The sequence below is a fragment of the Ruditapes philippinarum genome, unplaced genomic scaffold (genome assembly GCF_026571515.1).
Source record: "Ruditapes philippinarum isolate M1 unplaced genomic scaffold, ASM2657151v2 ctg4303_1_1_1_1, whole genome shotgun sequence".
Taxonomy (NCBI): domain Eukaryota; kingdom Metazoa; phylum Mollusca; class Bivalvia; order Venerida; family Veneridae; genus Ruditapes; species Ruditapes philippinarum.
The window spans coordinates 12,752-36,800 of NW_026859841.1; the positions used below are offsets into that span (position 1 = coordinate 12,752).

General features: G+C 33.2%; 2 protein-coding genes across 2 annotated transcripts in view; one reads left to right on the top strand and one right to left on the bottom strand.

The window, feature by feature from the left end:
- Nucleotides 1-1,293: 1,293 nt before the first annotated feature.
- Nucleotides 1,294-24,049, bottom strand: part of LOC132758088 (heat shock 70 kDa protein 12A-like) — a 54,216-nt gene continuing 31,460 nt past the window's right edge. The window contains exons 6-9 of the mRNA XM_060749601.1: nucleotides 13,334-13,549; nucleotides 11,145-11,273; nucleotides 10,585-10,678; nucleotides 1,294-2,353 (exon numbers count right to left, since the gene is read on the bottom strand). Of these exons, the coding sequence (XP_060605584.1) occupies nucleotides 1,296-2,353; nucleotides 10,585-10,678; nucleotides 11,145-11,273; nucleotides 13,334-13,549 (1,497 nt within the window). The 3' untranslated portion in view covers nucleotides 1,294-1,295. The remainder of the gene's footprint in view (nucleotides 2,354-10,584; nucleotides 10,679-11,144; nucleotides 11,274-13,333; nucleotides 13,550-24,049) is intronic.
- On the top strand, nucleotides 20,098-23,692 carry LOC132758087 (uncharacterized). The gene is made up of 2 exons (XM_060749600.1): nucleotides 20,098-20,959; nucleotides 21,908-23,692. Exons 1-2 carry the CDS (start codon nucleotides 20,168-20,170, stop codon nucleotides 22,598-22,600), a joined length of 1,485 nt encoding a protein of 494 aa, XP_060605583.1. The 5' UTR covers nucleotides 20,098-20,167; the 3' UTR covers nucleotides 22,601-23,692.

Consider the following 24,049-nt stretch of genomic DNA (forward strand, 5'->3'; position numbering starts at 1 on the left):
ACATGTAAGTATGACATTATAACTTTCATGACAATACAGCAATATTTATCTGCACATCTATGTACAATATAATTGTGAATTTCAAGAAATAGCAATTAACATGGTTACTCTTTAATGATTATCAAAAAATTAGATTTTTGCCAAAAATTGATTGTCTGATACAAAAAATTAAACATTATACTGCATTGAATAATATGTCATTGAGAATGTAATACAAATATCTATGTTAAACATGCAACAAAACTTAGACAAATGAAGTCTTCAAGATTAAACGCAAAATACATAACTGTTTGGCATTTTCTCAATATATTTGATATGCATTTTTAATGAAGAAACCTTTCTGGACATACGTATATTTGCAAAAAAAGTTTTTTGCATTAAAGACTTTTTTACGACGTAGTCGTTGCTATGAAAATGCAACAGGTTGTAGACTGTCATGCGCATGCGCAATCCGACAAGGGCAAAAGGCCATCACCCCTCTAAGAAATACAATGTAGAAGTGAGTAGATGATTGTTAAGTAAGTTGTTGGTTAAAAGTATAAAAAAATAATAGTTTTAACAAAAAGGATATGATCCATTAAAGTTTGGTGGCCGAGATTGCTATAAATAGGTATCGAAAAGTTGATTTTTCTGCCCTTTGCGAACACGTCGGACTTTGGAAAATTAAAATCATTATCATTGCAAAACGCGTTTTTTTCAAGGGCTATAACTCGGCCAAAAATCATTCAACCGGAAACCCCGTTTGAAAATTCGCAAGTACTTGAGCCACCAATCAATCTTGTAAAGTTATAATATGAAAATCAACAAATGTAAATTGAGAGAATGTTGTCATAGCAGTTTAGCCTTAAACTATATTAGCAACAAATGCCATAAGTTACTCATGTATGGCTTGTTAGATAAAAAGACTATGAAAAGGATAATCTGCCCTTATCAGGCCATAAAGTATTATAATTAAAAATTGATATTTCCTCAGACCACTATGATATGTTCATACTTGAGTAGTCAAAATTACCAGATGGAATATTTCAGTTATCTTTATAAAAGTATTTATTTCACACGCGATTCTTTTTATGGTTATTAAAAAGAGATGTTAAATTTGAATATTGAAATTATTAAGGTTTTGACAATTAAAGCATTTTGACCAGGGAAATGCTATGTTACAAACTTGTGTAACTAGAATCATACAAGCTGTGCAAGCTGTCGTTGTATTTATGACATTTTATATATAAAAAAATAAACAAAATGATCATACTCTATAACTTCATTTTATCTGTTTTACTTAATATATAACACATTCAAAGACAATCGAAATATGCTCTGACCGTTTTATTTTTTGATATCTCAGTTGCTTCAACAATCAACTCAGTGTAACCAAACAACATACTGACATTGACATGGTCTATTTCATTTTCTCTGTCAGGCAGATCTACAACTATATCACCAAGATAATCTGTACCTTCCTCATCAATATACAGCGGATTATAATTGTCAGATATGTACACTTTAATAACCATTTTATCTTGTTGTTTGTGAATTGAAGATAACTGCCATGTCCTAGCATCTCCGATATGGACAGTGTCTCCACAAGAAAGAAACTTCATGAAAACATCTCGACAGCGATATTTACCATCTATAAGGATTCGACGACCTTCAGTATGTATCGTCCGATCAAATACAGGTGTTATACTTAAGAAGTAAGAGAACTTTGAAATCCTCGAAGAGAAAATTTGAGGTTTGTGGCCAAACAACACTGAACCACAGAGAACCGCCAAGGAAGGTGTTGTCGGTACTATAACTTTAGCAAATGGAAAGTTTTGCACCATAGCTTGTTTAACAATTGGGCTCTGTGACGGTCCACCGACCATCAAAATGATACCTATATCTTTGGGGCAATTATTTTGTAATACTTCTGACACATGCTTAACGATCAAGCTAGTGTAATTTTCATAGAAACTTTTGATAAAATTTCCTTCTATTCTCAATTTGTACAAACGAAATGTTATTTTGTTTTTGTAAATCGAGTCTTCAAACAAATCTGCCAATCTCTTATTTCTGTGATCTAAACAAAATTCAGCTAAAGAAATAGGCACTCGGACTATCTCCTTGGATCCTTCAGCCGCCGGCCATTTCATTCGAAGTTTTTTTGCCTCAAATTCTGTTGCAAGTTCAAAATAATCTTCTGGGTAATCTCTTTGATATTGTTGGAACAATTGCTCTCCTATGACTTTTTCGAAAACACCCATAAATTCCTCATTAACCATCAGGGAACCAACTGCTCCACCGTTCGCTTTAAAAATTTCCATCAATCTTCCGTCTGTTTGTTTCTCATGGACGGAAATATCCATTGTGCCACCTGTTGTAAACAATTGAAAAAAAGAACCGGTTGAACCGGGTGATGCTCCCCGATTGGTTTTGGACACAGAAAAGTATACCTCTTATAGTGTCAGAGTTATGTCCCGGACAAAGTTCAAAGTGTAAAAATAAACTAAGGACAATAACTCCAAAATAAGGCAAGGCAGAGCTACTGTTTTATTTGCACTGCATTTCTATTTAATTTGATCTATATTCGAACGAAATTTCATGTAGATATCTCCTTTAGTTTTGGAGTTCTGTTCCGGACAAAGTTCTTAGAATATATCACTTTGACCCAGTATGATCTATCTACCTACAAAATTTCATGTTGATATCCGTTATGTCCCGGAAAAAGTTCTTGGAATATAAATGAACAAAGGGCAATGACTTCAAAATAAAGAAAAACAGAGTTATGGTTCTTTTGCACTGGACTTCTACACAATGAGATGAAGTTTCATGTTTATATCTCTTTTAGATTTAGAGTTATGTCCCGGACACAGTTCAAGGTGTAAAAATGATACCTCTTGTTGTTTCAGAGTTATGGTCCGGACAAGAATAGCGAACGGACGGACGGACAAAACGGCGACTATATGGTTGCCCTTCGGGGAGCATAAAAATAAGAAAAAAAGATGGAACACTGCATTTAGCACAGCAAAGCACAATTAATCACCGAAAGTTGGCAGGCAGGCAGATATGTAGGTAAGTAGTTAATTAAAGCTCTCAAATCAACGAGGCTTACACATTTGATTTCCCAGTCTACCATGTGGGCCTCAGTAATAATAATAAGAAAAACTTTTGTTGACGTCCACTAGACTACCGCTTACAAAACTTCTCCCCTAAATAGTGAACAGTTCTAAACCGTGACATACTCCCCTGCTTTATTGGAATTCGTCCTCGAATTTCGAATTTCACAGAGTTACAGAGAATAGTGAATTATATTGTGAGCTATATATAGACACGGCCCCACGTTGGGCGCCAAATGTCACAGGGTGAGTAAAATGTGCAGCCTGACCGGGACTCGAACCCGGGACCCTCGGAATACCGTATTGCAGCTCTACCGACTGGGCTTTCCGGTCGCTTACACATCTTCTCCCCTAAATAGTGAACACTGAACCGTGACACTACTAACGAGGACTAAATATAAAAACAAATCAGACCTTCCATGCATTTTGCTAAATCTCAAATAAGTAAATTTATAACCCTACTTGCACTGCACGCAGACAATAAATATTTTACTGGTGAAGGTTTTGAACCTTTCCTGTGTATACAGTTTTATAAAAAAAGGCTAACTTGTTATCCAATTGCTACACTGAGATAATACATAGTCACTGGTTGACCTGGTTTGCACAAAATTACACGTGGTTATGTTTGTTGATACTGTTTATGAGCAGTTGACCTAAGAATGAATGGAAAAGGTGTGGCTAAATGTTCCGCTACGAAAAACCGGAAAGGTCCATTCATTTCTGGACCAATATAACATGGATAAGTGCACTTCAGAGAATGTAAGTCACGTATTTCTTGATAGTATAGTAATACTTATTTACCATAGCCTTAGCATTGAGAAGTTGTAGTGGAGTCGTTGAGCGTTACCATACTAAAGCGGGTTCAAATCCCAACAGATACATATTAATTAAATAAATTATTTCTTCAATACACTTCATGTTTGTGTCATGCATATAAATTACAAATTTCATGTTTAATACAATTCAATTCAGAAATTCGAACAAGGTTGAATTGAAATGATACACGTACAAGTATAATTCTATAAAAGTAATAAACAACAACACGATTACAATACACGTTACATAAACCCAGCTCTAAATGTCATTTATTGCCTTTTGCAAATTGATTTCGCAAGATAGTTTCTTTATAAATGTATATCACATCAAGACGACGTGTTGTGTGTAAGACCCATGTTCCTACCTCCAAGGTAAAGAAACTATCTTGCGAAACCAATTTGCAAATATATCAAAACCCTAAGTCTTGTACCTTCAGACCAGAAGATTTTTTAACTATTTACTTTGTGTATTATGAAAATCAATGACTTCCTGGGCGGGCAAATTTTAACCCCAATGCTATAATTTCAACAATCTTAGTAGAGGGCCTCTACACAATGTTTCATGCAAGTTATCAAACCTTAAGTCTTTGTAAATTCAGAGAAGATATTTAGGTTTTCTTTTTATAGTTTTTATTATATACATATATGGAAAATCTATTACCCCTAGGATGGGCAAATTTTGACACTGAGGGCAAAAGTTAACAACTTTGGTAAGGGATCAATAAATAATATTTTATATCAAATATCAAATCTCTAATCTTGTATCTTTTGACCAGAAAATATTTTTAAGTTTTTATTCTATATATCAAATGGAAAGCAATTACACCCTGGGCGGGGTCAAGTTTGACCCCAGGGCAAATAATAATGTTAGGGGTCCACTACAATATGTATCAAGTCAAAAATCTTACCTCTAGCCTTTGACAAATCAGAGAGGAGGATTTGAAGTCTTTATTTTATACATATTAAGGAAAATTAATGACTCTCTGGTCTATAATTTAAAAAGTTTTGTAAGGTTTAAGTAGATGATGCTGCATACAAAATATTGAGGCTCTAGGCCTTGCACTTTCAGAGAAGAAGAGTTCTAAGCTTTCATTTTAAAAATATATATTTAGCCCTCTGACCCTTTTGTTAAATTGAGCGGAACCATTTAAACGACTTAAGTAACGCTTCATGCTTGGAACCACGTGCACCCAGCAAAATTTCATTAAATTTGACCCAGTTGTTTCCGAGAAAAAAGAAGCTGACGATGGAGGCAAGGACACACTGACAGACGATGGACGCCGGACAAATTGTAATCACAAAAGCTTATTGCTTAGGTTAACTAGAAATCAAGCACACATACAGCAGAGTGTCCCTCTTTTTGTCTAAAACTTTTAAGATTTCTGCTGTTAAACCAACTTGGTTTATCATTCGGTTTTATTAGTGTTATATCATGGAATGCATTTCTTCAACTATAATAAGGGTTAGACTATAATCTATGAATTTTACAATAAAGGAACTGCATAGTCTATTAACAGTGATGTTTTGAATAAAATACCAGTTTGTACTTCATGCCAATGAACTAAATTTTATAAAATATTTTTGTTATACATTAAATTATTACTTTTTCAAAAGCTTAGTTATGAACCATGGTCTACTTTTACCTTACATGTCAATTTGTATATCTTTTCTTTTTGTGTTTAATAAAGGAAATTAGTGTTTTTTTTTAATTTTTTGACAGGTATTATATGGTTTATATAACCAGTTGTTTGTATACATGTAATGTAGTGTATAACACGAGCAGCTAGGCAAGAAAATATTGCAAACGACCGTATATAAACGGCTACATTATTGGCGACGCCGCTCTTATGGAATGCTTTTTATTTTGGCCTATGGAAGGAGCTGTTATTATTAGCAATTAATGTCATGTTGTGTTAATAAGTTTTATTTTGATTCGTAAACATCAAGTAAACAAATATGTTGTTTTATTTGTATTTAATAACTTTATGTAAAAAGCATGTGCATTGTGATATTATTTTCACGAAATTACAGGTTCAGTTTAACAGCTTGTCCCATAGCTTTATTGGCAATACTAAAACCCGGATTTCGAATATCGTTGTGGTCTACATTGATATCATTTATATATTATCAAAATTTTCCTACAAGAAGAACGTTCACCTGCAAATGAGTATTAGGATTGGTAATGGAACTGTCATATTACGTTTACCTATTGCACAGAATGATTGTTTTTATAAAGTGTACCAGTGTCCGGATGTTGAAAGCTATCCGATTTTCTGCAATTACAGCTATCACATGACCATGTAACGTTTCATGAATACTTTACCATTACTTTGCATGGCTTAATAAAACTGGGCCTGCAACATTTCATAATTTTGCTGTTTAGGGTGTTCTTTTGGGTTTCATGTTTTCTCTATTTTATGGGTAAGTAACCCATGTTTACTAAATTATTTATTCTTTTCTGTCTATCTTACTTGGTGTTACTTACTATTTTTGTTGTAAAAATTTACCAGTTGTAAGGTCATCAAAAGCATAGAGGCCCTGAAGAGTGAATATTGATAGATGTTTATGCCCCAACAAAGTGGGAGCATATAGCGTTGCACTTGTCCGTCCGTCTGTCTGTTCGTCCGTCCGTCTGTCCGTACGTTCCGAAATCTTGTGAACGCAACTCCTCTTAAACCGGATGGCAGATTTTGCTTAAACTTCCAGGGATGAACAACCTTAATGTGTAGATGGTAGTTAAGGAAGGAATTTTTGCTGCGACCAAATTTAACAGAATTATGTCCCTTTGTTGATTTTTTTCACTATATACTATGTAGAAATTTTGTGAACGCAACTCCTCTTAATTTTGCTTAAACTTCCAGGGATGAACAACCCTAATGTGTAGATGGTAGTAAAGGAATGAATTTTTGCTGCGACCAAATTAAACAGAATTATGGCCCTTTGTTGATTTTTAGTTTTCAACTTGTGGCACATGTAGTCCAAAAATATTTGACCTAGAGTCATAAGATTGACAGAACAGTGGCGTGTGTGGGCATCCGTGTCCTATGGACACATTTCTAGTTTTTACTGGCTTTATATACCTTAGACTGGATTTTTCAGTTTTTTCAGTTTGTTCAGTTAGTACATACCTACAGGTTTTTTGCTACAGGAATCTTCTAATCACTATGTGAAACTAATAATTATTTTTTATGTGTTTGTATATAAATTGTTAATAAAATAATAAAATGAAAGGTAGAAAATTAAAGCTATGCATATAGGTGCTCATGTCCCTATATTAAAACAGAGAAAGGATAATATCATGAAGTTATCAAATATTTTAAACACTTGATATACGTATATGCAGTTAATTAATATATAGTAAAGTCTAATGGAAGGTTAAAAGAGGGACAGTATTTGTTACTGTAAGAGATATGCATTTAATGTTTAGACACTCCTACAACTCAATCTTTATTATATGATATAGACTTTATGAGATTTTTTTTTACTTTTAGATTATGAGTTCCATCAAAGTACCAATGTTAATATGATGTTACATTTATTTTTAATGGAAACTGGGAATTATTAAATTAATGTAATATGCATACATGTGTATCTTAGTATATGGATATGATGAGACTTACAATATTTCTGTATTTAAAACTTACAGTTATGATGGATGAGACTTGCATTTAAATTTATAAATGATAATACAGTTGTACATGTATTGATTAGTCTACAGGTTATCGGTGTTTCTACCCAGTGTTAACTGGCTAATAATAGTATCTATAATAGAGTTCATACATTATAGTTTTCTTTCTAGTACTGAGATTTTGAATTCCATTCATTAGTACTAATGTTAATGTTAATGTTAGGATTCCATATAAATTTAATAGAAACTGGGAATTATTAATGTTATGTGCATACATGCATATGTATATCTTAGTATATGGATATGATATGACTTAAAATATTTCTGTATTTAAAGAGTTACAGTTATGACATTATTTTTACAGGGATGAGACTTTCATTTAAAGTTATAAATGATAATGCATGTATTGATTCAAAATGTCCTTATAAACTTGGATCACGAAATATAATTAATAAAGTCTCAAAAAATCATATTCTGAATAGTTATTCTATTTTCTTTCTAACATGTGCATAGTTTGAAAAGGACAGTTCTGTCTTATCAATGTGGAAAGGAGGGACACCGGTCTCAACCTCCAGGTCTCCTGAGTCAACCGGACAACAGACTTTTCATAGAGTAGATTTGCATTTGAATAAATTTGTGCACTAAATTTTAAAGTGGGTGATTTGTGCCACATGAAAACCAACAAAGTACAAAAAGTGACCGGGCGCCAAATGAAAACATGAAAATACAATCTACCACAAAGTGGTTCGTTTGTTGTATTTTCATGTTTTTGCCCGGTGCCCCCTGATGCAAAATACAAATCAGCCTTCATAAAATTTCTTATCATAGAAAAAAGGTTAGTTTTTTATCTGTACAAAAAATTAGATATTGTACATGTATTAGTACAGTTATGTTCACTTTCAAATTGACATGTTATAAATAATGGCACAACCAATAACTGTCTAAGCCCTTTTTTAGTAAAAATAATTATACAATATATAAATTGTTATTTTGATTAAGACTATGGGTATGTAAGTTTGTTTTGTGCCCCCACTTTAGCGGCGGGCATTTAGATTTACCCTTGTTTATCAGATATTTTGCTTATTAAAGTCAATGTTATTCTCAGATAAGTAATTTTATTATTTGAATTAATTGTTCAAAAAATGCATATGTAGAAATAAGTTCCAATACATTTGGGTATGATATTAAACAAAAAGTAACATATTATCAGAGCAAATGTTCTAAATTATTAAAGTCCAATGTGCAGGTTTTGTGATTGGATAAACCAACGTGCAGGTTTTGTGATTAGATAAATTTAAGGGGTTAAAATTTGATCTGCCAACCTTAACAATAAGGGTCTTCTACTGACTACAGGTGATGTCCCTACCAAGTGTAAAAAAAAATTAAATGTATAATAGTATTGCAAGCAATCCATAGGTCCCCTATCGGTTAGAACCCCACCAACGTTCTTAATGGCCATTGGCCATTCAACTATGCCATAGAATTAATGAATGACATGAATGAACTTAAATCTTCTGAGTTCGTAGTTTGCCTGTATCAAAGAAATGTGTTAAGTTTCCCTGCCTAGTAAAGAATTATGTTTATAAAACAATAATCAAAAGATCAAATTTTCTCAGAATGAACATGTATAACTGATGTTTCACTATTTTTCTAGTTTTTTTAATTTGTTTTTTAAAAGTGATCTAAGGAAAGAGGTTTTAGGAACGGACAGACAGACTGACTGAAAGACACTCTGAGGGTTAATCTTTGAACATCCCTGGTTGTCACCAGAATGTTACTTATGAACATTGTCATACATAATTGGGATGCAAAAAAATCTTATGTTTAAAGAAGATACCATTTATAGTCACAAAAAGAAAAGTGAAAAAATAACAGTTTCGAAAAATATTATTTATAGAAATATAGAAACAATTAGAAAAAATATTTTCAAATAAATTTCAAGTGCAAATAAAAATAATCATGGAAACCCATGCAAAATAAATCTAATCACATATGATGTAAATGTTGATAATGAATGTATATTTCCACATTAAAATCAATCAAAGATGAAATAAGAAAGGTAAAGAATGAATAAGAAAAAGAAAAAATCAAAATTAAAAAAGCGTAAAAACGTGAATCAGAAATCGTGACGAGGTCGCCGATACTTGGTGAGTAGGACAGCTCTTAGCACACTCCCTATAGTCAAGATTAAAATGATGTGTAAAATATCCATACTTCCATCTATCTATGTTTTAAGTTTAATAAAAATATTTTCGATACTCTCTGAGTAATCACAAATAGTGTTATATTTGCCATATTTTCAGCCTATTGCCATGAGATACAAATCTTTTATAAAAAGAATTAATGAAAAATAATATCCAGACTGCTATCTATCCATTTATTAAGTTTCATAAAAAAGTTTCTGTACTTTTTGCGTTATCACGGGATCCAGTTTTGTGAACAGACGGACGGACTTACGGCCGGACGTCCTCACATTTGTATTCTTGTTGGGTATTTTACTATGTAAAAAAGTACCCAACAGTACATCAAAATACACAACAATACATACGGAGTGAGTAGGATTGGTAGTTGTTTGGTATTTAGTACCAAACATATACCCTCTCGTGCGCTCGGACTGACTGTAAACCTTAAGTCCACTCTGGTTTAACCGGTAGGGATTAATAAACCAGTGTTTATTCCTTCTTAAGTTACTGATTATACAACAAAGTATAAATGACGTACAAACAGACGATCTGACTCAATCACAGTGTGTCACATTTTTTCTTAAGTTGGACCATAAACAAATCACTACAATGAATTTGTTTGGTAATTATTTTTGCAAAACACCATTTTAAAATAATTGTTAAAATGATATAGTTAAAAAGGTGGGTTGTAAGGTGGTTTTCATTACAATTTAGTAATCTTTAATAATGGATTTCTTATAGCAATTATATAATATTTTGGAAAGCTTAACAAAGATTACAAAATGTACGTTGAATATTATTAACTTGACTGTTGTTCTTATGACCATCATTTTCAGACTGAATACAATCTAGCAAACACAAACCTCCTAAGTCAAAGACCATATACTTTCTACCGGATGCAATTATCACCAATTTTTGTATTTCTTCTTCTTCTGGTTTCTTTGCAAATTGGTGTTCCTGGCAATATATAAGGACAACCTATAATAATGCAGAATTGAGCAACTGTGCAATATATGGACAATTTGAGCAGCCGCATGAAATTATTTATACTTTTTATTTTTTTACAATAAACTGTATTTGTTTGTTTTATTAATGCATTTCTAATTATGATCATATATTGCACAGAAACAACACATACAAAAGCAAAAACATATAAATAGAGCCACTGGTTCAATGAATCTTCCTGAAAACAAAATGATACTGAAAAGTTATTCTACAAATCAGATCAAAGTGCTTAAGGCACTGAAAAAACAGAAAGGAATGCGCAGCTTAACTAGGAACTTATTAAACTCCAGATGTACAGGCAAATGAACTATTTGTGTAGGACTTTACGTCTTAATTTACGGTATATCTATGCTTTATTTTGGGTTTCTGCTCTTGAAAAATATCTTATCATATATTTTCTACAGGATGCAATTACAACCTTTTTTTGTTCTTCTGCTTCTTCTACACGGACTCTGCAAAATGGTATTTCCTGTGGTATTTCCTGACAATATATAGAGGCAACCTCTGATTCTAGGGCAATGGAAAGGTATTCTCCGTCTATTCCAGACTATAATATACAAATTTATTTTGAATATTGTTTGTATACAGTATATCCGTAATGCAGGAATTTTATAATTATGCAGAATTGAGCAGCAGTGCAATATATGGGCTATCCGAGCAGCCGTATGAAATCATTTATATCTTGATGCATTTCGAGGTATGGCCATTTATAGCATAGATACAACACATACAAAAGCATATTAATAGAGCCATCGTTTAAGTATTCAATGATACTTTCTAAAAAAATGATACTGTAAAGTTATTCTCCAAATAAGCTCAAAGTGCTGAAGGCACTGAAAAGACGGACACGAATGCCTAGCTCAACTAGGGACTTTGGATTGCACATTTTTACTCCAGATTTACAGGCCAATGAACTCTATATGTCAGAGTTTACGTCTTAATATATGGTATACCTGAGATTTCTGTTTTTGAAAAATATCTGAACGAGTAAACTGGACCCATTTATAGGGCCAAATATCGTATAAAGAAGCAAAATAATCCCCGATAATTATTTTATAAATTGGCTTCAATATACTATTATATTATTTTCAAACACTATTATATTATATTATTTTCAAACATTAAGAACATTCTGCATTCATATCATATTTAAACTAAACGTGTAAAACTGTTTTTAAAGTTAATGGGGCATAACTCTGCCCAAAAATCAACAAACCACGACACAATTTGAGCTTTACCTGAGCATTCATTTATGAAATTATAAACAGAAAACTGAAAATGTCTTCAAGGGACATTACTTGTCATAAATCATCGAACCATGACCAAATTCGAACTTGACCTTCATTTTCCTATGATATATCATACGTCAAAATTTAAACTTGAGTTGAATGTGTGCAACGGTTGCGAAGATAATAAACAGAAACTGATGATTACGAATACTGGAAATACATTAAACGGAATAACGGAACGCACCATGCAGCCAGTTGATTGCGGGGACATAAACAGTTTTTACCCTGTTTATAAATTTCGATAGGTAGGTCTACTCACACCTGTTGTGAATAATTTCCATTATGCTCAATGTACAATTTTACATCTATAATCTACCAAACGTTCCAAATTTAATAGCTGACAAGATAATACGTCATTTTATCAAAATCTAGGTAAGCTAATATCAACGTTCAATTTTACATCTAAATATGTGTAAACTATTGCTGAATGTGATTAATATCCCATCAGCAACTTTGACCTTTTGAAAAATAAGTGGTCTGAAGAAAATATTGAACTCTACGTATCAATTGTGTACAATTTTTTTTTATTTGAGTGCAGTATCTCATTCCGAACATTTTTGTCTTAAAAACATTTTTTAGTAATAGTGATCCTTGACCTCAGATGGTCAGGGGATCAAAATGACATCCTAACCAGGGTTTCAACATTAGGTTGCTAAATACCAAGTTTGTTCACAATATCTCATTTTTAACTAAATGTTACTTTTCTGATTTTATTTTACTATTTTTAGTAATGGTGACCTTGACCCCAGGGGATCCAAAAGCAATCCCAACCGGGATCTTTATATAAGCTTTTGTAGTTTCAATTACCTTCCACTGGTTCACAAGATACAGATCGGACAGATGGACAGTCATGCAACCAAGTTGAAGGTCATTTCTATATATACTGAATTAGCTCTATTTTTCCTTTTTGTTCTGTTAACAGTAATTTGGCCCCCTATCCTTATTCAGTAGTGCGGAAAGACATACGAAGACATACATAACTAATACTTATGGGATTCTCTGTTAGTTTATAATGTAATGTGACTAAGAATACAGAAGAGTTAAAAGTGGCATTACACATTTAGAACAAGTTGACATTTAATTATTACATATCATATTACAAATCCAAACACCATTTATAATGAAGTCTTCTGAAATACATGATATCATTTCCATTAATGATACAGCCAACTAACTGGCTTTTATTTCATATTTATTTCATTGTGATTTTTTTAAAATTAATAGGCATGTTGATTAAAAGTAAGAACGTATATTTTACCAATTTTAGAGATGAGTTATAAAACGCTTGTAACATTGATCATCAAAAGAAAGTGCAAACCTCATATGCAGCCTCTCTCATAAACTGTTTTGCTGGGTCCGACCATATAGCAGGCACAGTGATAACCCAGTGTATGTCATTTTCATTAATGCATTGAACCATTCTTTGAACGTTTTTCAGTAGGTCTTCTTTAAGATATTTGATAGCAGCAGCAAAAACTGTAATTGCACACATTTCCTTGCCATCTACTGTTTTAAGTTTCATTGAGCGTTTTATCTACAAAGAGATATATAGCTACTTTATATAAGTCCTTATAATATTAAATACAACATTTGATTGACACAATACACATGACTGTATTGGGCTATAACATACTCATAACAATTTCAATAATGCATTTTCCCCGATTCATTAGAAAAGGGTTTAAGCTGTAAAGTCACTAAACAAAAACATAAAAACGGAGTATAGATTTAAAAGAATAGTCAATTTATAATAGTCACATTCTTGTAAAGTTGCAATTTGCTGTCATTACTACAACTAAAAGCATGAACTATAAATGAATGCAGATGTATTTTATCTTAATTGTAAGCTGATTTCACAACTAATCTGATTACAATCTAAATAACGATACGCTACATGTAAGAAATATGCAGATCTTAACTAAAGCCAAATTTATGTCACAGCGCTCATATCTACAAATGTAAGGTTTTGTGATACTTTGGGTGTGTGAAATAGCTTTGACCCCATCCATCATGAACAATACCCGAATTGAACTCAAATAATCAAAACAACTAATCAATATTATATTTATATTGTTAAAAACGTTTTATTTTTCAGATTTGGGCTCTGCAGTGGCCTAGTTTTGACTCAAGAAATTTGTGCAATAAATCAACAAAACAACCTCAGTGACCAATATCCATGATATATGGGTTATATAATGGATACTGGTCACTGAGGTTGTTTTGTTGATTTATAGCACAAATTTCTTGCAGAAATTTTATAGCAGAAATTTGTGCTATAAATCAACAAAACAACCTCAGTGACCAGTATCCATGATATAACCCATATATCATTCTTGCAGAAATGAAAATAAACCTGAGCCATTTTAATGGACAGTCAATAACCAAACAAGAGGGTCATGATGGCTCTAGATCGCTCAGTTGACCCATCATTTCATTGTTCTGTAAATAAATTAAATATTTTGTCATAATATTTTGGAAAGGCTTTGTTCAAAATATCTATGTTGCAAATGTGTTCCTATAATACTTTATAGAATTATAGAAAAAAGTCAAACAATACCAAAAATATCAAATGTACGACTCCTGGTATTAAAATTCAATTAAGCGTCGGCAATTACAGACTTGACTTAAATTTCAATTAAAACAAGGGTGCCATAGTCACAAAATACGCCCGTTTACGAAAGCTTTAGATGGAGATGGGGGCATTATGGATAAGTTTTATCTAGCAAGCAAGTTTTTATTCTTGGCACTGTGTTGTAAAATGAACCTTAAAACAAATCAGTAGGGAAGATATGCACAGGATGTGTGACCTTGACCTTGGTCGCAGGGACTTGAATTTTATGCACGGCACTCAGCCTCACAATGATGAACATTTGTGCCAAATTATATTGAAATCCCTCTATGCATGTAGAAGTTTTGCTCCAGACAAGCGTTTTTCTATGAGCTCTAACTGTGACCTGCACCTTTGACCTAGAGACTTGGTTCATGTGCAGGGCACTACGTCTCATGGTGGTGAACAATTCTATAAAGTAACATTAAAATTCCTCCATGCATGTAGAAAATATGCTCCGGACAACATCTAGATATTTAATCATCTCCGGTGACCTTGACCTTGCAAATATAAACCTAAATTAAATGTGTCACACCTGTAGTCATTATAGTTACCATTTGTGCTACAAACCATCAATAAATGATGACTAAATGGTCCCTATACACATCGTCAAATTTTTATCTGAACTTTGACCTCTATGTGTAACCTTGACTTTGGTCGCAGGGATCTGAATTTTGCGTGCGACACTCAGACTCACAATGGTGAACATTTGTGCCAAGTTATATTGAAATCCCCCTATGAATGTAGAAGTTTTGCTCCGGACAAGCGTTTTTCAATGAGCTCTAAGTGTGACCTTGACCTTTGACCTGGATCATGCATGGAGCAATACATATCATGGTGGTGAACATTTCCATAAAGTATTATAAAAATTCTTCCATACATGTAGGAGATATGCTTCAAACAATATCTGGATATTTCACCATCTTCAGTGACCTTGACCTTGCATATATTGACCTAAAGTACATGTGTCACAGCCGTAGTCATGACAATGACCATTTGTGTTACAATCCCTCAATAAATGATGATTAAAGCGTCCCTATACACATCTTCATATTTTTATCTAAACTTTGACCTCTATGTGTGACCTTGACCTTGGCTGCAGGGACCTGAATTTTGTGCTCGACACTCCGCCTCACAATGGTGAACATTTGTGCCAAGTTATATTGAAATCCCTCTATGCATGTGGAAGTTTTGCTCCGGACAAGCGTTTTTCAATGAGCTCTAAGTGTGACCTTGACCTTTGACCTAGAGACCTAGTTCATGTGCGTGACATGGCTTCTCATAATGGTGAACATTTCTATGAAATGTCATTAAAATCCCTCCATGCGTGTAGGAGATATGCTCCGGACAAAATCTGGATATTTCATCATCTTTAGTGACCTTGACCTTGTATATATTGACCTTAATTATATGTATCACAGCCATAGTCTTGATAATGACCATTTGTGTTACAATCCCTCAATAAATGATGACTAAATGGTCCATATACACATCTTCATATTTTAATCTGAACTTTGACCTCTATGTGTGACCTTGACCTTGGCTGCAAGGACCTGAATCATGCGCGCGACACTCCGCCTCACAATGGTGAACATTTGTGCCAAGTAATATTGAAATCCCTCTATACATGTGGAAGTTTTGCTCCGGACAAGCATTTTTCAATGTGCTCTAAGTGTGACCTTGACCTTTGACCTAGAGACCTGGTTCATGTGCGCGACACTGCTCCTCATAGTGGTGAACATTTCTATGAAGTTTCATTAAAAATCCCTCCATACATGTAGGAGATATGCTCCGGACAAAATTGGACAAACCCGCCCGCCGCCCGCCGACCGCCAGGGGCGTTCCCATAATACGTCCCGTTTTTCAAACGGGCGTGTAAAAAGACAGTAGGTCAAATTATATCAACAATATCAAAGGCATAGCAGTTGCTTACAAAATTCAATTAAGCATCAGACATAACACCCATGGCCAAAATTGAAGTATGTATGTCAAAAAAAAGAAAAGAAAAAAAAAGTAGGTCAAGTGATATCAATAATATCAGAAGTAGGTAAGCTGATATAAAAATTCAATTCGGCACCAAACATTACACCTTAGGTCAACATCTAATGTCTGTATGTCAAACAGCAAGAAAGTAGGTCAAATGGTATCAATAATATAAAAGTAGGTCAGCTTCTATTAAAATTCAATTCAGCATCATCAGAAATTGCACCCTTGGTCTGTATGTCAAAAAGCATGAAATTATTTCAAATGATATAAATAATTTCAACTATCAAAATATGAAAAATACGACAGTTGCTATCAAATTTCAATCTAAAATCGGAAATTACACCACTTGTAGAAATTTCAAGTCTGTACATCACAAAACGAGAATATAGATCAAGAGATATGAAAATTAACAAAAGTTGGTTAACCGATATAAAAATTCTATTCGGCACCAAATTTAGAGATGACACACCTAGTACAAATTACAAATCTGTATATAAAAAAGGACAACAAAAAAACACAAAAAACCCGTAGGTTAAATGATATCAAAAATGTCAAAAGTAGGTAGGATAATATCAAAATTTAATGCGGCATCAGAAAAAAACTCCCTTGGTCTAAATTCCATGTCTGTACATCAAAAAGCAAGAAAGTAATTCAATTTTTTTAAAATATACAAACTGATATCAAATTCAAATTGGCAATGACCCCCGGGACGGGGACAATTTGATAATTTGAACAATGTTGGTAGAGATCGATTACACGATGTTTATTTTCAAATTTCTCACCTTTAGCCTTTGTTGAAACAAAGAAGTTGATTTTTATAGGTTTTTACTATAAACATACAAGGAAAATCACCGTTTCCCTCAGGGGAAGCCAATTTTGACCCCAATGCAATAATTTGAACAACTTTTGTAGAGTTTTGTCAAATGATGTTACACACAAAATATCTAAGCTCTAGGTCTTGCACTTTCAGAGAAGAAGTTTTTATTTTTTTACTATATGTCCATAATTAAAATTAATGACCACTTTGCGGGCCAATTTCGAACCCAAGGGCTATATAGTTTTATAATTTTTGTTAAGTGTCATTAGATGATGTTACATCCATACTATCTACCTCTCGGCCTTACACTTTCAAAGAAGAATTTTTTAAAAGTTTTTGTTAAGGACCCCATTGTAGATAAGCCTTCGGGCTTTCATGGGCAATCCGATGTTATTGCACATTACTTTATACATGCTTCCACTTACGTCTAGTCATTGGAAAGAAAGATAAAGGGCTTGGTTCACTAACCCCATAAAAGTGCCCTAAAATTTTGAAAAAATAAAATAGCTTAACCAAATCAAATGCGTTTGTTTTTATGTAGACCTATCCTAAACCTGTACAAATATGTAGCCCATTAAGATTTTGTGATGAATTTTTCCAACAAAAATATCACTTTCACACACCCTGGTTTTAACTAAACTGGCTTTTTTGTGATTTTTTTTGCATGTTTTATCCTAAAAATAGGTATGAGCCACCACATGTGCCAATTTATCACTTGGCATCAGTGTTCAATAAATAAAAACAAACATGAAAATGTATGTTTGCAAGTGGCACACGTGGTGGCTCATATCTAAATTTGAACTTAAGGCACAATCATAATTGAAAAAATCATGTTTAAAAATTCAATTTCAAATAAAACAATTATGTCATAACATGTTGTATCAATAAATAAATTACAAATATTTATAATAGATAATCATTTCAGCAATGTCTGTTGTTGAGAAACTATTAGACTTAATGTTTTATCTGTTAAATATAATTTTCCAACAACAAGGACGAAACGATATTTTCGAAACGGTTTGAGTACGAATACCGCTGTTGCCAACGATAAATGTTTGTAAACAACGACACCACTACAAACAAGGTAGATTTAAATGTTTATTATATTCTTACCCCAAAATAAATATTTCACATTATTAAACATAGATCTATATATATTTTAAATACTGTATACTTTATTTGAGAATAGTCATATTCTTCTAAATTAAATAAATAAACGATCGACTAGCAGCAGCGGTGCAATCAAGTGTAGAGATCCAAACTTGAATGGCTTCAATCTTAAATGGATATGTATGTGAACAAATTTTATTGAAAATGAATTTACAATGTAATTAAGTTATGAAAAATATGAAAACGGTATTTGAAATATGTGCTATAAATGAATATTTAAACAATAAACAGAGCCGTCTGCAGGTAATTCTATTTTTAGCTCATGCGTACGATCGATATCAAATACTTGATTACTTGGCGCCCACTTTATAAATTCCGCTGTAGCGCAGTGGATGAGACATCTGCTTTTGACGGAAGCGGCCCGAGTTCGAATCCCACTTCTGATGAATTTTTTTTTTATTAGTTTTTTTTTCTTACAGATATGGTCAAGCATTACATCTGCACAATTTGCAATAGAAAAGCAAATCGTCGAGACAGAAGACCTGTACCGGCAAATATTCAGAAATATTTAAAGAAAAATCTGTCAATTACTTGCACACCCGATAGTGTTGTGTGTTCTGGATGCAGAATCAAATTTTATAGAAAACTTAGAAAACCAAAAGAATCAGGTCCCGTACCGGTTGATGAGAGGGGTGATGCTGGCGATGCACTCGTTCCGCCGTCTACAAACGAACGATTCACTAGTCCTCCATCGGTAAGTGCACGCGATTACAACCATAATATATTTAAGAAATTAATAATAATCAATAAGTAACATTACATGGTATAAATGCGTTGTTTTAATGTTGTATTATCTGTAACCTAAATAGATATTTAACATGGACTGTTAGGCACACGTTCCACAATATATAACATAGGTAGCTTAAATCATCATATTTACTTTGTGTTTGAGTTTGAAATAGTTTTTTGTCAAATGGGATTGCAGTATTTTAATTGTTAAATATGAAAATGAGATGTATATGCTTAATTCAAAATAAAATATATGTTCTGTTCTGTTCAGTATTTTAAATGAATCGTAACACATTTACTTTGGTAATCAGCAAACTGTGAATCAATGTAGTAAATCGACTGTTTATAAAAATATTTTAATTTGAATTGAAATGAATATAATTAATTTAAAAACACCAAGTTCGTTAAAAGTTTATTAGTACACAATTAAATTGGTCACGCGGCCAAACGTGTTCATTACTACGTATTCACAAATCAGTCGAGCGGCTCTTGGTAAAATTAAGTTTTAAAATGCTCAACACTTACTTATACTTAAAACTTCTTAGGACATTATTATTATACCATTTCTTACATTACAGGTAATGCTGAAAATCTCTTCCACAAGCAGAAGCCACAGCCGCTGTTTCGTGTGCAAAAGGCCTGGACCAAAGTTGGTGTGCCTTCCAGCAGAAGGGCGCTTTACAGTCTTCCTTGACCACAACATACTAGTACCAGCAGACGCAAGGTGTTGTCCAGTCCATATTTCTGATGGGACTCTGACTCAAGACTCTTTTTCAAACATACAGACGCTGACAAGTACCTCTTTGCTTAATCGATCTTCAATATGTAATATACTTCAAAAAATGAGAAACGCTTGCCTAAATCAGAATACATCACTTAATTTTGATGCATTAGACGAACGTGATTATCCATCTCTTACTGGGCTTACCAAACCACAGTTTGATGATTTTTGCAGTCATTTGCTTCAACACATTAAAACAACGCCTAAAAGGTCTCCAAGAACAACCGTTGGACTTTTTCTTGTTAAGCTTTACTCTGGAATGTCCAATAAACTCCTGTCTACAATATTTGGCTTAAGCAAGTCAAGCGTTCGCCGCGCAATTGAGACCGTTCGTCTAATATCAATGAGAACATTTGTTCCGCTATATCTTGGCATTGAAACTGTCCCAAGGTCAACCCTCATTCAGAACCACACACGCCAACTTGCAAAGACACTTTTCAACGCTGATGACAACCAACTGATCCTTGTTCTTGACGGAACATATATTTATATCAATAAGTCAAATAACTTCAAGTTCCAGAGGCGTTCATTTAGCATGCACAAAGGCCGGCCATTGGTTAAACCTATGGTTGTTGTTACGACAACGGGTCACTTTGTAACTATAGTTGGCCCTTACCTTGCAGATGGCAAAAACAACGATGCGGCTATACTGAACCATATGCTACGTGCCAATATTCAAAACTTCCGGGAGTTTTTACAGGAAGGAGATATTCTGGTAGTTGATCGTGGCTTCCGGGATTCGCTGACTCTCCTCGCTGACCTTGGAATCAACGCTGAAATGCCTGCCTTGATCAGCAAAGGACAAAAGCAGCTATCGACGAAGGAAGCTAACTCCAGTCGGCTAGTTACAAAAGTATGTTTAAAGGCACATCGTGCATCATAAATCCATATTTTTGTCATTCTTTATAAATGTCAGACAAGTTATAATAATGCTTTAATAATGAATTAAGAGTATGTTTCAATTAGATAATTTACAACTTAAGAAAATAGCGCTGAATGTGTTGTAATATATCGTAAAGTAGCATAATATAAACAAAGTAGTATTTTGACTTCCGTACAAAAACTTATCCACTATGTAAACAACTGTGCTGGAGTAGCAAAAATAAAGCAAATGAGTATTTTATTGAAAATGTAACAGGGTACCTTTTTTTAGGAATTAAATTGATAGCATGAATTGATGGGCCTTTAATATATTTAATCGGGTTTCGTAGAATATAAATATTTGTTTAGGCAAATGAAAAACATTTGATGCAGTAACCATATGCTACGTTTTTTTTTAAAATTAGTCTGCTTTGATAAAGCTAAAATGTAAATAATACAATAACTTATAAATAATATTCAAAACACTTTGTTTTCTTAAAAAAGCCAGGGTGAAAATGGTTATTATCATATCTAATAGGATACAAAAAGGTGTTACTCATGATTTATGCGTACATCAGCTTTTTTTCAAAATAAAGTTTCTCAGCTGTATATTGCTTAGTACGTATTTACGTTTTTTGGACGATTCATGTTGTCAAATTATCATTATTAAAAAATAAATAATACAAATAATCATGTCATCAAAATTAAACAGTGTCTTTCTTAAAGAGTTGGACGAAATATATAAGTTATGTTCATAGAAGAAAAGTATTGACCTAGTGCTTGAACTAACGACCCATAGTTTCAAAAAATGACAGTATTTCTAGCCTATTTAGATACTATTCAAATTGAGTTTATGTATAAAGGTTGTTTACCTTAAAACATAAATGAATATAGTGTAACGTTGGTGTTTATTTGTAATTATACCATTTCTAATTTTCAGGTACGATGGGTTGTTGAATCGGCCAACGCTCGAATCAAACGGTTCAAAATGCTTGCAACAGTACTTCCATGCAGCCAGGTGCCCTTCATTGGAGACTTTGTTAGGATTGTATGTGCTATATGTAATAAATACCTTCCTGCACTGAGTTCACCGTCTCAGACAGAGGCAGATACGCAAGTTGCCCAACAAATGTTGTTGTTGGCTGAACGAGCCAATACTTTACAAGAGTATGTACAAGAGCGTGGTCTCGAACGGAAGTTAAAAGTATGGAAGTCGGTTGAGGATGTACCGTTTCCGCGACTGTCAGAGGAAAATCTACACGACCTTACGCTTGGTGTATATCAGTTGAAGCTTGCGTCCAGTTACATCCAGGAGCATCTCACTGGGGCATATGACATACATGTCCATGTAGATGACACGTCACTACTGACAGTACGGTTGCAGAGTCGTCACACAAGCAGCAGACGATATCTCATGTGGATACGGTCCAGTGATACGGCAGTAGAGGCTTGGTACTGCCAGTGCCGTGCTGGGGCACGAGTTGTTGGAATGTGCGCGCATGTTTCGGCCATCGTCTGGTATCTTGCTTTTGCTAGGCATCAAGAAAGCACGCGGTACGGTGTAAGGGACTGGGGTAGTCATCTAGAAGATGCCGCTACATTCCAAATCGACTCCAGTTCTGACAGTGATTAAACATTTGCAAATAATGAATACAAGAGACAACGGACTTTTACAATTGTAAAATTATAAATGATTCTTTATCTTTTATCATTTTTTCGGCTTTTTAAACTGTTAAGATAATCGACAATCAGTAACTTAATCAATAAGAATATTTGGTAATTATAATACAATATAAAATGTTGTAATTATTATTCCTGTAGGTACATTTATTGACTTTGTAAAGAACTTTTTTTGCCAGACAGTCAATAGCTTCAGTTACTCATATAATTATGACAAATTAAAATAATTATTCAATTTCTCTTACACAGTGTAAGATGAAGGTATCAAAATGAGTATTGAACCGCGTCACTCGCTGATGAATAATCAAAATATTACTGCGAGCTGTACAATCAGTGCGGATGTGCGTGAACAACTTTTTTTTTGGTTATAGAATTAAATAAAAAAGATTATTTTTTCGTCTGAGTGATAAATGGAACATATTTTCAATCAACATGATCAAATTCAAAATATTCTCCATCGCCAGTCCGGCCGTGAAAATATATAGAATCTTATCATATTTCCTGAAAATATTTTCTAATTTCACTCAAACGAAAAAATGTCCTCTAATTATATAGCTGTATAAAGAAGGTAAATAAATACATGTAATAAAAATGGCGGAGACTGTTTTTGAAAAAAAATGAAATAAACATGTACAAACTCAAAAAGAAAAGTGAAATTGAAAATACATGATTTTTTTAAAAAAAAATTCACTACTTTTGTTATTGCTTTAATTATCGTCAGATAATAGGTCCGAAATGAAACGAGCTTCATTTACATAATATGTGTAATATTGAAATAAAAAAAGTAATATAAATAGGTATTTATGTTTATTAAGAATCTATATTTTATTTCTCAGTTATCTAAAATAAAGAATTCAAACGGCGCTATGAAACGTCAAAATTTGCGGATTATTTTCCCGCGTCGATGACGTCGCGCTAACAATGTACATAATACGTACATGTTTCTCAGGCTTAGAAACAACGTCATATATGATAATAATGAAATATAAATAGCTGATTTTAAAATAAGATTGTTTAAATCTGAATTACTGTAAGTTTCAACACTTTTCGAGGTTGGGCCAAATTTGATGGTTAGTGAACCAAGCCCTTTGGTAAGGTCTGAATAGTAATATTTGAGATTTTGTTCTTTATTATGTTTTTATTATTTGATGAGCCTCCTGTAATAAATATAATGTTTGACAAACTATCGAAACATTTTATTACAATTGTGTTTTTATATAAAATGCGTAAGTAAATGCGTAAGTGTTTGTATTATGTATATGTGTGTTTTAACCTGAATAAATATCTATCTATCTATTATCTTCTAAAACTCCCTAAAACGGAAATACTAAAACTCCTCTACAGACGGAAATTGTTCGCAATTCCGAATTTTGCCTTCAATTTCTTTGTACAAAAATGCTTC